Source organism: Mirounga leonina, unplaced genomic scaffold (assembly GCF_011800145.1).
Source record: "Mirounga leonina isolate KUSES-001 unplaced genomic scaffold, KU_Mleo_1.0 Mir_173, whole genome shotgun sequence".
NCBI lineage: Eukaryota > Metazoa > Chordata > Mammalia > Carnivora > Phocidae > Mirounga > Mirounga leonina.
This window is the reverse complement of record NW_023270447.1, coordinates 3,113,191-3,127,950: the sequence shown is the minus strand read 5'-3', so window position 1 is coordinate 3,127,950 and position 14,760 is coordinate 3,113,191. Positions and strand designations below refer to the sequence as shown.

Here is a 14,760-nt window from a genome sequence, read left to right as displayed (position 1 = left end):
TTAGGTTCAAATAAGACGTAGAGTTGGGAAATACTGGTTACGTTTTGGTTTTAGATACTGGGTTCTTAGAATCCTACTCTGAAATATAATTTACTTTTTCCCCATAATTAATCTCTAAAGTAAGGAAAACATATCTCAACCATACCTCAATTAAAAAAAAAAGAAAGTTAAAAAGTAAGGAAAACAAACTTTTTGGAAGCAGAATGCAAGTTGGAGATTTCTGTTTTTTCATTGTTCTCTTTAACTAAAAAGGTAAAGCATTTTGAGGGGTAAGAGCCTGGGTGCTGCAGTTAGAGTGCCTGGGTTTAGAACCCCAGTGCCCATTTGTTAGTAGTGTGCCTTTAAGTACTTAACATACCTGTGCCTCAGTTTCTTCATCTGTGCATTGGAGATAATAGTACTTACAGGAGTGTTGTGAGGGTCAAATGAGTTTAGTGTACTGAAGGTGTTTAGGATCATGTCTGGCACCATGGTAAACAATAAGTATTAGTTCGTATTCTTGTTATTACCTTATATTATTCAGCTCTTCGTTTTTCCTGTCTTTTTTTCCCTTCCTTCCTTTAATCCATTTCAGTGCTTATTCTGCTGACTTTTGGCACGCCTGATACACGCTTTGATAGAGAGGAGGCGCAACTAGTTATCTAAAATGAGAATTTTGATTATTCCTAGATTTTTTCTCATGTTGTTCTCTTTTACTTTTAACCACAGAGGGGCGCCTGGGTGGCTCTGTCGTTAACCACAGAGTATTAGTTTGACTACATTTTATTTGCTCCTTGTTTGTCTTTTCTGTTATAAATGGAGTTTTGAATATGCAATAGTGGGAGGTTCCCTAACCATTTCAGTTTAGGGAGAGCTGTATTTGTGACCTTGCTGAATTGTGCATTCTTTCCCTTTACTTAGGATGTTTGATGTAGGTGGCCAAAGATCAGAACGGAAAAAGTGGATTCACTGTTTTGAGGGAGTGACAGCAATTATCTTCTGTGTGGCCCTCAGTGATTATGACCTTGTTCTGGCTGAGGATGAGGAGATGGTATGTTGGATCTTCTGGTAAAAAACCTGTTTAATGCAGCCGGGAAGTGGAAAACAACTTTTAGGAAGATTTTTTGTATCCATTTGCTCATTGAACCAAATCTTGGTTCCTTAATTTTTTCCCCTGTGAGATTAGACTTTTAAAATATTGATCTGTGCCCTACTAATTCTTAAGAGATAAGACAGTGCATTGAGTATGTGAGCAGGATTAAGTCCTCTTGTTAGCCAGTCTTCTTCCCATCTCCCAACCTCCAAGAATTACGAAAATGAGGACTGACTTAGCTTTTGTGTTATCAGTGTCTAGCTTATTTCCACGCGTGCCATTCAGTGCTTCTAAAACTTGGTCTGTTTTTTTCATTAACAGTTCATCCACTTTTACTTTTTACTATTGACACCCCTTTTTTCCCCCTCAGAACCGAATGCATGAAAGCATGAAACTGTTTGACAGCATTTGTAACAACAAATGGTTTACAGACACTTCAATCATTCTCTTCCTCAACAAGAAAGACCTTTTTGAGGAAAAAATAAAGAGGAGTCCATTAACTATCTGTTATCCAGAATACACGGGTAAGGAATCATGAACGATTTTCTTTGAGGTACACATCGTAGATCAATACTTAGTGACATTCCTACACCTGCCTTTTATTTTGAACGATGCATGTATATCCTTATGGAGAGTGTTCACTGGTAGTGGTATTAACATTAAGCATGTGATTAAGATCCCTTAAGTCTAAAGTGCTATTCCAGACATAATCGAGTTTACTGTGTTTATTTTGTATTTCTGTCCTCATTTTTTGAGTAAAATAGAGAAATATAAAATCAAAATTTGGTGTATGTATGTTCAAAAAAATACAAGGATAAGGTGCAGTCATTGATCACTTAAGACACAGTAGTTGTAAAGAGAGGGACACACACATAAAGAATTTCATTATAGTAGGAAATGTTCACTAACAGAAGAAGGGGATACTGCTGTGGGTTCAGTGTCCTCTTCTTTCTAGAGGAAATGACACTTGGAGTGAGATAATGAGAGGACGAATTAGAAATCACCAGGCAAACAGAGGATCAAAAGCATTTTAGGAGGAAGGGATAGCATATATGAAAATGACATGAGGGGTGCCTGGGTGGCTCAGTCAGTTGAGTGTCCAACTCTTTTTTTTTTTTTTTTTTTTAAGATTTATTTATTTATTTTTTTGAGAGAGAATGAGAGACAGAGAGCATGAGAGGGAGGAGGGTCAGAGGGCGAAGCAGACTCCCTGCCGAGCAGGGAGCCCAATGCGGGACTCGATCCCGGGACTCCAGGATCATGACCTGAACCGAATGCAGTCGCTTAACCAACTGAGCCACCCAGGCGCCCCTGAGTGTCCAACTCTTGATTTCAGCTCAGTTCTTGATCTCAGGGTCATGAGTTCAGGCCCCACATTTATTAAAAAAAAAAAAAAAAGATTGTAAAAAAAATATGACACGATAGGTTTTGGAACCTAGAAGGAATTTGGTATTGCCAGAGCTTAATGTGGTGGGAAGGAGTCATTGGAGTGATGGGCAGGGATGTTCATGGATGCTGAGATAGTGGGGAGCTATTGAAGGATTTTGATTGGGGTACATGATGTAGTAGAAACTGTATTTTAGAAAGATACACGATAGGGGCGCCTGGGTGGCTTAGTCATTAAGCGTCTGTCTTCGGTTCAGGTCATGATCCCAGGGTCCTGGGATCGAGCCCCGCATCGGGCTCTGTGCTCAGTGGGAAGCCTGCTGCTCCCTCTCCCACTCCCCCTGCTTGTGTTCCCTCTCTCCCTGTTTCTCTCTCTGTCAAAAAATAAAATCTTAAAAAACAAAACACGAATGTGTTTAGAACTAGGAAATAGAAAGCTGTCAAGGACCCTAGAAGCACTTCTTTCCCCGTCTCTTTTCTCTTCTTCTTTGTGTGCATCTTCTTTATTCTTCTCTCTCTGCTTAACAACTTTCTGTGCTACTCAGTTTATGTGATACAAGATGGCCCTGCCACAGTATCTCTCCTGCATTTAAAAGACCAGGTTAGGGGCACCTGGTTGGCTTAGTCAGTAGAGCATGTGACTCTTGATCTCAGTGTTGTAAGTTTGAGCCCCACATTGGGTGTAGAGATTACTTAGAAATAAACTCTTAAAAAATCGGGGCGCCTGGGTGGCTCAGTCGGTTAAGCGTCTGCCTTCGGCTCAGGTCATGATCCCAGGGTGTCCTGGGATTGAGGCACACGTTGGGCTCCCTGCTCAGCGGGAAGCCTGCTTCTCCCTCTCCCACTCCCTCTGCTTGTGTTCGGTCCTTTCTCTGTCTCTCTTTGTCAAATAAATAAATCTTTAACAAAAAAATCTTAAAAAATAAAATAAAGACCAGGCTACGCTGATGCTGGTTGGCCCCAGGTTCAAATTACTAGGAGAGAGATGCTGGCCAAGGTTAAGGCAGGCAAAAATCCTTAGCCTTGTCAGTCAAGCTCAGGGACACAAACATGAATGCCAGGGCTGCACCACTATAACCTTTAGATCAGAGTTGGATATTTTCAGGGAAGGAGAACTCTTGTTAGCTGGGCAGACACTGTAAAGCTTTCTGTAATAAAGCGAAAGAGTATAGCTAGGGTGAGGAAGTGGGAAGAGTACTACCAGAGTTCTGCCTTGATTGGCTGCTGGTGCTGTGATCTGAAGTGATATTTAGAAATGTTGATTTTTTAATCAGAGAAAGACTATTATCATATGATCTCACTGTTAGGAGGAATTTGAGAAAGAAGATAGAGGATCATAGGGGAAGGGAGAGAAAAATGAAGCAAGACGAAATCAGAGGTGAGACAAACCACAAGAGACTCTTAATCTCAGGAAACAAACTGAGGGTTGCTGGAGTGGAGGGGGTGGGAGGGATGGGGTGGCTGGGGGATGGACATTGGGGAGGGGTATGTGCTATGGTGAGCGCTGTGAATTGTGTAAGACTGATGAATCACAGACCTGTACCCCTGAAACAAATAAAACATTATATGTTAATTAAAATAAAGAAAGGAAGAAAGAAGGAAAAAAAGAAAAAGAAATGTTGATTTTTGAAGCATCTGTGGAACATCCAGATGAAGGTATCTAAAAGGAAGATACATATGTGGCCTTGGAGCTTTATGAGAGATTGAGGGTTAGCTGTATTGATTTGAGATCATGTATAAAAACAGTATGGAAATGGATGAGATGACGTGGGGTGATGTTACAGAATGAGGACAGAAAAGACCATGGATAGAATGAGAGAGAATACCAGATTCTATTGGCAGGAGAGAAAGAAAGGTTTATATTGGATACAAAGAGAATAACCAGGAGAGCCAAAGTATCAAAAAACTAAGAAATTTAGAAGTGAGGGGTGGTCAGTGATGTTGTGTGCAGACAAAGTAAGCTACACATTGAAAAATGGCCTCTGGAATTAGCAGTCCAGGAGATCGTGAGTGTTATTGAGGGCATTATCAGTGAGAGCAGAGCCAGGGCAGTGAGTTACTGAGTGGGAAGTAGAAAAATCAAGACAGGTGTAGCCTACTCTTGAGCAGCTTGGATTACAGGGAAAAGAAAGATTTAAGAATGTTCACTGGCTTAGTGGTAAGATTTTATAGCAAAAGAGAAGTTGTAAGAAGTGGATATAATTGATGGAGCAAGATTTGTAAGCAGATGGAATTCCATCCATTGGAATATTACTCACCCATAAAAAGGAACGAAGTACTGACACATGCTCCTACTGTATGAACCTCATAAATGTTATGCCAAGTGAAAGAAGCCAAACACAAAAGGTCACATTTGTGTGATTGCTTTTATGTGATATACCCCAAATAGGCAAATCCATAGAGACAGAGAGCAGGTTGGTTGGTGGTTACCAACCAGGAGGGGGGATGGTCAGAATGAGGGGAATGAGGAATGATTACTTAATGGGAATGGGGTGTTTTTCTGGGTTGGTGAAAAATTTTGAAACTAGAGAGAAGTGGTGTTTGCATAACATTGTGAATATACTAAATGCCACTGTATTGTACACATTAAAATGTCTTATTGAATGTTACATAAATTTCACCTCAACTTAGAATCTTGGTAGAGGAATTAAATTTTGAAACTGGAAGGAAGACCTCTCTAAGACCAAAGGTACAAATATGTGGGGATATAGGTGACTTCTAAGTGAGGTGGTAGGCTCAAGAGTTGAGATGTAGTAAGCCCCCTGGTCTTTGTTTTCTCAGGGATATGTGGCCAGGGTTGGGAATGGTGAGTTCATAGAAAGTGGCCAGGTTTTAAAGTGGAGAAAAAGCTTACTTAGGCAAAAGGATTGACAGTGTTCTTCTCACTGGGAATCTTCCACATAGCAAAGAGCTCTCAATGTCATATCCTTTTTTTGGGGGTTGGGGGACGACCTTCTAAGCCATTGACTTCATTCTTCTTTTAAGAAGTCGCACATCTGGGGCGCCTGGGTGGCTCCGTCCTTAAGCATCTGCCTTCGGCTCAGGTTATGATCCCCAGGTCCTGGGATCGAGCCCCTCATTAGGCTTTGTGCTCGGCGGGAAGCCTGCTTTTCCCTCTCCCGCTCCCCCTGCTTATGTTCCCTCTCTTGCTGTGTCTCTGTCAAATAAATAAATAAAATCTTTTTTAAAAAAAAAAGAAGTCGTCTCACAGTCTTCATTGCCCAAGTATCAGTATTTGTTCCTACCAGACACAATTCTCAGTGCTCTCTCTCCTTGAATTTACAGAAGTTCTGCCAATCTCAGAAAACCTATTTCAAGCACCTACCAAGCTATCTTCCTTTATGTCTCTAAGTAGTCTGTTTAAAAATAACATTCTTTTCTTTCTTAAGCTTTTCTTTATTTAGTCTTTTTTTAAACACTTAATTGGTATTTGTTGTCATGCTTAATGTCACTTAATTTCACAGATGTTACTTGGTGAAAACAGCCTCTAGTTTACAGGAATAAAGTCTTGCGTTTTCTTTGTTGAGGTTTCCTGGTTCTGTAGTCAATTTCTAGGGCTATTCGGAAGGCTCACAGGTAGAGGAGATGATGTGGGAAGCTTGTGGTTTAGAGTGTTAATTACAAATATTGAAAATAAGGTTTACTTTTGAGACACCCCACCTTTAAAAAATAATAGCTTTGGGGCACCTGGGTGGCTCAGTCAGTTAATCGGCTGTCTTCAGCTCAGGTTATGATCCCAGGGTCCTGGGATCGAGCCCCATGTCAGGGTACTTGCTCTGCAAGGAGTCTGCTTCTCCCTCCCTCTGCCTGCTGCTCTTCTGCCTACTTGTGCTTGCTCTGTGTCTGTCAAATAAATAAATAAAATCTTAAAAAAAAAATAGCTTTATTGAGATGTAATTTATATGTCACAAAAACACATTTTATTTATTTTTATAAAAACACATTTTAAAGTGTGTAATTCAGGCCCCTTTCCCTTTTACATGTACTTGTTTAATTATAAGGCTCTGAAGTAAGCCCCCTTAAAATTGATATGCTTTTGAAAAGAAGCATGATTAACTCTTGAATTGTTTATTTCAAGATCACTCCAAGGAGCACAGGCTCTCTGACCTTGTAAACAGTTGTGTTCTAGCAATGCATCTTCCTACTTCTCTAGTTTCCTTTTATACATTCTAGGTTTTTTAGCTGAAAAATCAAAATGAAAGGAGAAAAAGAAAGTTTTGTTTCCCTAGATCTTTTTCTGTGATGATTTTGTTTTACTTAGAGTCTGCTCTCAAGAAAAATCTAATGATTATAGAAAAACTTAATGATTATAGAAATAAATCTGTCTTATATTCTTTTGGGTTATATTCCCTGTCTTCATAAGTAAATGGTGATGGCCTGACCTAGTTGAATTCAGGCAGCTTTTACGATTCGAACTGAGAATATTGGGTGTCTGCTTCAGGTTCCAATACATACGAAGAAGCAGCTGCTTATATTCAGTGCCAGTTTGAAGATCTGAACAGAAGAAAAGATACGAAGGAGATCTATACCCACTTCACCTGTGCCACAGACACCAAGAATGTGCAGTTTGTTTTTGATGCTGTTACAGATGTCATCATTAAAAACAACTTAAAGGAATGTGGATTGTACTGAAGAGGGTCGGATGTTAATAAAAGGTAAAACTTCAGGATAACTTAGTTCTAGTGCTGTAGTGGTATCTCTTGACTTCGTAAACTTTTCTAATTAAGAATGTTCTTCTTTTCTAGTTATTACAGTGTGGAGTGTTGAGACCAGACTTCTTTTGCTGTCTCATTGGGCAGCCCCAAGCATGAACGGGACCAGGGAATGGCAGCAGCATGCAGAATCTTAGCACTCTTTAGCACAATCTTCTGTATTAGGGAACTCTTAATTGACACGAGATGCTAAAGTCAAACATTGGAATTGGAACAGCTGTAAAGTATGATTCGATCATCAAGACATCACTTGGATTTCATAATCTCAAACGTTTAGGGCCGATGTGAAGTTGAGGTGCTGCATTCCAGAACTTTAATATGTAGCTTACTCTTTTTTTCCTTCTTAACAAACCACCAGTAGTTCATTTTTAAAGTTTTTTTTTTTTTTCATCAGGAGAATAACATGACTAAATTTTATTTCTTTGCTAAAGAATCTTTATTAAAACACAATCTTAACTATGCACATGATGTGGCCAGATCATCTTGAAAATTTTCCTCTTAGTAGGAACTCTTTGTTTTTAGCTTTTGGTATGGTCAGAACATAATACTTCCATAATTACTTAATTCTTTATGGTTATTGGGGCTATGATTATAGCTTTTTTGGATGAAATTTATGTTACTCTCCTGTTCAAAGTACCATTATGGTTTCTAAATGGTAATGACATTGGAGAGTTCTGTAATAAGATTCTAGCTCTCTAACTTTTGTTTAAGCTTATGGTTTAAGGTTAACCTGGTTTATGCTGATTACCAAATTACTAGGTAAATGCTGATGTAGTATGTAAAGCTAACTTCTTGGATACAGACACACCCAGGGCAGCTGTCGATTAGAAATGCAAATTGCTAAAATCCAAACAGAAACAGTGACTTTGCTGCTACAGATCTTCTAAATTGACCCCTTTGGTTCTTGCTTGTTTGTCTCAGTCATAGGGAGTTCTGTAAAAGATGCCCCTTGTTTTCCATCTTCCATGGCCTTTTCTGTTGGGAAACATCTCAAGTGTATTAACAATGCATGCTTTTACTTTGTAAATGTGGTGCCAAATCCCTGTTTGCCATTGTTTTTATTGTAGCAATGTTAATTGTAGTAATCCTTAGTCAGTACCTTCTTTTGCCGAAACTATTGCATTTTGGGACTTTTTCCACTATGTTGTGTGTACAGATTTTAATCTGTTATAGTTGGCAGCAGTATTAAAATGGTGAGTAAAGAGTCCAGGTTTGTTCCTGTTTGTAACTAGACCTTTCTGGAAATATTTTCTTCTGTTTCTTTTTGTCCCTGCTGAATGTGCTTTGGCCTTTGTCTGAGACTGGGTTTAGGTAGAGGGTTCCCTGAAGGGCTAGTCTTTTGGTGTAATGGTATTGTTGAATCTTGGCCTGACTGAGGGTCTTATGTCCTATCTGTGTAAGTGACATGCAGTCATAATCCATTTTCCAGGTTTACATTTTGGTTTTGTGGAGAGCTTTATTCACCTCAGCCTGCAGTCCTTTTGTATACTGTACAGCAATTGTCCTTAAATACTGAATGGGCCTTTGGGGGAAGGCAAATGAAGAGAATGCATTTTGAGCATTCCAAATCAGCAGTTTGAGCAGTGCCTTTGGGGTCCAGTCTTTTTGGATTGGATTCTGTGTCATCTTTTGATGTAACCTTTTACTAGTTTAAAACAAAACAAAAAGGTTGGTGGTCATCAAAGCTGGTTCAGAAAGCAAGCCACAGCAGTTCAGTGCCTTTATTGGAATTTTTTTTCTTACTCTTTTTGGAAAAGTATAACTATGCAGATGGTATAACTGTTATTGTCTAAACAGTTTTTTATTTTTTAGGGTTGGGAAAACTGGATCTAAAAGAAAATGATCAGCTTCAATTGGTGATTAACTTATGCCCACATAAGTTGATAGTTCTTGTTCATTTTGAATATATCTTTTCCTTATTGTATTCTTTGATATAGGATCATCTGGAAATGAGAACTGGTGGAATATTGTTTTAACTGTAGTCTTTCTATAGTCAGGGCTAATGGGATGGTATTGTTGATAATCCAAAATAACAAATAATCTAAGTAAGTTAATTATACTTTGAAATGCATTTTGTATTTTCATTTGAATACGTCTGTCTGTTATGTTCATCTTTTAGCTTTTCTGTTAATGAAAAATAGTAGTTCTCCACTTTTCTGCCTTTATACCATTTACCTTTGTTCTGTATTTACATGAAGATCACCCCCTATCCTACTACCATTCCATGTAACTTACTTAAATGCACATTTCTTGAGGACACAGGGACACAATTCAAGTCAGTGGTTTTCAAGTATGCCTTAAGTCAAAATCACCAGGATCCATCTCAACAATTAACTCTTGGCCGGTGGGCTAGTGATCTATAGTTTTAAAAAGGTGATTCTGATCATCAGCTTTGCAAATCCCTGTTGTATTTTGAAATAAAAGATCTTTTCTCATAGCAGAGCCAGAGTGCGGGGGTTAAACATCATGTGTATTAGCCTGGAGAAAAAGGATTGATATTTGTAATCAAAGAAACTAAAAGTTGCCTTGTATCTTTTCTGCAGAGAATGCTGGAGGTTTGTGATGGACCACATTTCAGTATTCATGTGGCCAGGCCTTGGACCATCTAAGAAACCAGCACATATAAGAAAATTAAATTTTAATGAATAAAGAACAGTAAATAGACCCTAGTAGGAAGGACTACAACAATAGCTTTATTTTGTTGACAGTCACATCTTCACCTGATTAAAACCTTGGGCTGTAAGAAAAATGCCATTCATTAGGCTCTATGTAAAGAGGAAGTATTCTCCTTAATGGCCATTCTTCCCCAACCATATAATTCAGACTTGCAAAAGATTTCATCTCCTGGCATGAAAATTCCAAGAAGTTTTACAGTTACTCAAAGTGAATCTTGGGATGACATTTCATCTAGGACAGTTTGAATTCTAAATCTCTAGTTGAGTGTGTCATTTTATTATTTCCAGTGATGGATTGTTCTTTTTTTAAAAGGTGCTGCATTCTAAGAATAGATGGACCAAATTTTAAAAACTATCTTCTTGCTTTGTTTCTTATTCTCTTACGTGTTCTATTGTGTTTTATTACATGCACATTATTTAGAGTATTTAAAAATAACTGCTGGTTCTTCTAATTCATTTGCCCACCTTATATTCTTTTTTTTTTTTTTAAAGATTTATTTATTTATTTGAGAGAGCGAGAATGAGAGAGAGAGAGAGAGTACATGAGAGGGGGGAGGGTTAGAGGGAGAAGCAGGCTCCTCGCCGAGCAGGGAGCCCAATGCAGGACTCGATCCAGGGACTCCAGGATCATGACCTGAGCCGAAGGCAGTCGCTTAACCGACTGAGCCACCCAGGCGCCCTGCCCACCTTATATTCTTATATCCTGGCCACTCTTCTCCGATTTGCAGCTGTGACTTTCTTTGGATATTGCTTACTAGCCTGACTAGTTCTTCATGTATGTATACATTTGTTTAGCCTTCTGGAGCGTCCTGTTGCAGAACTGGTTGCTGTATTGGCAGTTACATATAAGGTAAAGTTAGTCTTTCCCTCCAATTAAAAACCTACCTTTGATTGATCTTTTTCCCCTTCCAGATGTTCAGAAAACCACAGTCCTCTACTCATTTAAACATACCTAAAACAACACTAATTTTCTTCACTCTTACTGCTTGTGAAATCCTTCATATCTTATACTGGCTTTAAGAACAAAGTTATTTCAGTTTCCCAGTACTGCCAGGTCATTTTTGTGTTCTTCTTCAGGCTTCATAATAGAAGTCAGAGATCTGACCTGGACCAGCCACAGCTCTCCACATAGCTTTATGGCTGGCTGAGCACAAAAGCACACCAGGCTGCTTTGAGGCCTGAAATTGAAAGTTGGTCTTGCTGTCAACCATCCGGAAGTAAAAGATTTAGGTGAGGTGAGGCACTGGGGAACAAACTTTCTGGATGGTCAGGATGTTTGTTCCTTTACCTTTGTTTAGTTTTTAACTCCCCCACCTACCCACCCCCATTTTTTCATAACTTGCATGAGTTACTTCTGCTAGGACTCCCGGACAAGTCAAGACAGGACAGTTTTTTTCTGATACTATGTCAGGCTTACATACCTGGCTTGACTCAAGTCTTCTTAGGCATGAAAGATAATACAGAAGGTTATAATAGCAGTAGATACCTGAGGTGCATGATTAACATGCAGATTCCCTGGCTAAACTCTACTAAATTGAGATGTTGGAGACAGGTCCCGAGAACATGTATTTTTAAATAAACTCCTGCGTGGTTCTGGTGAAGCTAACCTGGGTCAACATTTGCAGACAACTGAATAGGACCTTATGTTAAAGATCAACAGAAATAGGGGTCCCTGGGTGGCTCAGTCACTTAAGCATCAGACTCTTGGTTTCGGCTCAGGTTATGGCCTCAGGGTTGAGAGATCAAGCCCCACTCAGAGACTGCTTGAGATTCTCTCTCCCTCCTTTCCTCCTTCCCCAAAAAAACAAACGAATAAATAAATCTTTTTTAAAAAAGATCAACATAAATAGTAGACATATAACCTTAAAAGTCACTAGTAAACGATTGAGGTATTTTTTATTTGCCAATAAATATGAAGTACCTTTTGTACATGACTTAGAGTGCCTTTCACCAAAAAAATTAGTAAGAACTGTTAGTCAAAGAACATTCCTACACTTTTGATACAGAGTATTTAGTTTTTATACAAAAGTAAGACAAAACAAGAAACGTGGAGTTTCCAAACATTTGTTTCATTTGTGTTACTGCATTTATTCAGTGAAAATTGAAAGAAACATCAAAGATAAAATCCCATGATAGAGGTCTAGCTATATATATGTAATAACATGAATATTTATTTACAGTTGGTGGATAAAGAGCAAAGCTAGCTAGCTCTAAATTATAGACTGGAAAGTCTTTTTGAGACAAGGCTGGGGAAGGGGTAGGTAAGGGGAATGATTGTGGAGTCAAATAGAAAAGTCTTTGTATGCTTGCTGCTAATGTTTCCCTGAAATCTAGTGGGAATCAACAAGGTAGCAGAAATAATCCAGTATTAGTAAATACGCTGCTGGGATACTCAAATGTATTAGCATCCAGATGTAAGATAACTTTGACAGGTGGAATATTAAATTCTGTAAAGTGTGGTTTATCTTTCTCCTATCCTCTACTACCCCCCCCACTCCTGCCCCCATATTCCTTATCATTATCCAAACATGTTTACCTAGAGGCTTGTTTAAATGTAAGTTTCCCAGCAGACCTAACAAATCACAAGAAATTAACTGTTCTTTTTAACTCTTCATTTTTGCTCATGGAGGATAAAGGTCCTGAGACCTCTCAGAATCTTGAGAGAGCTGTTTGTCACACCCAGTTCTAGTCTTTTTCTTGTTTCCAACCACCTATGAAATCTTTCTCTTAAATCCTCATCTGTTACCTAAAGGTAGACTAAATTATTCCTTCTAGCTATGATGTACTATGGTTGTGATCCAGTTGAAATAACATACTTAAAGTGCTTTGTAAATACTCTTTATAATACTCAAGATGATACTGTACTGCAAAACAAGTAATCTTTTAAGGCAATACCAACAAATGTATTCATTGTAGCCGGCGGTCTTCTCAGCATCACTTTTGCCATACTCATTTTGAATGCCTGAGATGAAGTTTAACTATAAATGGCTCTGAAATTTGTCAAGGCGGGGTGAAAAGAAAGGTCTTTGCTTTGTTTTGTGTTTAAATCCAGTTCTTTATTTCTGTTCATACTAGTGCTTGCTTTTTCATGGCCAAAAGGCAGAAACTCTGCACTGTGTCTGTTGGACCTCACAGGAATGTCTTCATGCTTTTACCTAGCAGGAACACCAGAGGCTGAGGCACACTTGCAGTCCCTGGGCCAACACTGAAGTCCTTCTGGAATCTGTGCTCCGGGGGCTGTGCCGGGTAGAGAGGGCAGTGGGAGGTAAGAGCTCTTCACCCTTCACCACCTTCTCCACCCAGCATGGCCAGCACACTTTGGTCTACGGCACATCTCCAGTGATAGAGTGGGTTTTGAATGCTGTTACTTCTTACCTTGGGGATGGGGCTACCCTGATTTGGACTATATGGGGTATATGTAAGTGAACTTTTTATCACAGTAGGAACTGTTAAAGTAAATGTGTCTTTTATATTGCTTTTAAGACTGAGTTTTTGTGCTGCTTTTACCCACAGAACATAAAAGCACATTTCCAATTACATTGTATTTTTTCCACTATTTTTTTTATTGTGGTGAACCATACATAACATAAACTTTACCATCTTACTCATTTTTAAGTACATAGTTCAGTGGTCTGAAGTACATTCACAGTGTGGCACAGCTATCACCACCATCCATCTCCAGAACTTTTTTCACCTTCCCAGATTGCAGCTCTGTACCCATTACACACTAACTCCCCATTCCCCCTCCTCCCAGCCCCGATAACTCACTGTACTTTGTCTTTATACATTTGACTACTATGATACTTGATATAAGTGAAAAATCATACAATATTTGTCCTTTTGTGTTAATCCTAACTGTATTTTTGTAGAAAAAGAAAAGCAACTGTCATCAGATTCTCAAGAAGTGGAACCTAATTCACATTTGGCTTACTGTCATCAGTGTCCAGTGCACTGCAAGGGAATTGCATTCAGATCTCTGCCCTCTGAGGATATGAACAGAAAATTAATTACACCTTCAACAAACAAACTTAAAGCTATTTATATTTTTGTTTTATGCTAAATTCACAGTCAAATTTGAGGCTGATTTGTATTCAGTTTGGAGAGGATACTGTTAAATATCTATGATTTAGGATGGCATAATTTAAAATAACCAAAATTGGTTGGGAATGGGAAGAGGTTAGGGAAATGAGAAAATTGACTTTGACTTTATAGTATATGGTGGGCTTTCAGTAGCATGGTGCATATATAGAACACTGGCTTGGGATTCAGAAGACCTGTTTTGGAGTTCTAGTTCTCCGACTTCCTAGCAGTTTGATTTTGAAGCCATTCCACGTCTCTGGGCCTCAGTTTCTTATCTATAAATTGCTAGTGAATAGTCCAGTGCCTGGACTATTTTAAAATTCCTTCTAGTTTTATCATTTTAAGAATTAAGATTGCAGTTCATGAAAATAGGGTTGAACTGGGGCGCCTGGGTGGCTCAGTTGGTTAAGCGACTGCCTTCGGCTCAGGTCATGATCCTGGAGTCCCTGGATCGAGTCCCGCATCGGGCTCCCTGTTCAGCGGGGAGTCTGCTTCTCCCTCTGACCCTCCTCCCTCTCATGCTCTCTGTCTCTCATTCTCTCTGTCTCAAATAAATAAATAAAATCTTTAAAAAAAAAAAAAAAAAAGAATATCCTACTGGGACTATAACTCAACAACAACAAAAAAAACCAAATTAAAAATGGTTAAAGGACTTGAATAGACATTTCTCTAAAGAAAATACACAAATGGGCTCCTGGGTGGCTCAGTTGGTTAAGCGACTGCCTTCGGCTCAGGTCATGATCCCGGAGTCCCGGGATCGAGTCCCGCATCGGGCTCCCTGCTCAGCAGGGAGTCTGCTTCTCCCTCTGACCCTCCTCCCTCTCATGCTCTCTGT

At 39.1% G+C, this 14,760-nt stretch overlaps 1 protein-coding gene across 1 annotated transcript in view; it reads left to right on the top strand.

Moving 5' to 3' along the window:
* GNAI3 (G protein subunit alpha i3) overlaps positions 1–9,839 on the top strand; it is a 48,332-nt gene extending 38,493 nt beyond the window's left edge. Inside the window, exons 6-9 of the mRNA XM_035017833.1 lie at positions 901–1,030; positions 1,443–1,596; positions 6,900–7,113; positions 7,204–9,839. Coding sequence (XP_034873724.1) covers positions 901–1,030; positions 1,443–1,596; positions 6,900–7,090 — 475 coding nt within the window. The 3' untranslated portion in view covers positions 7,091–7,113; positions 7,204–9,839. The remainder of the gene's footprint in view (positions 1–900; positions 1,031–1,442; positions 1,597–6,899; positions 7,114–7,203) is intronic.
* The last annotated feature ends 4,921 nt before the right edge of the window (positions 9,840–14,760 follow it).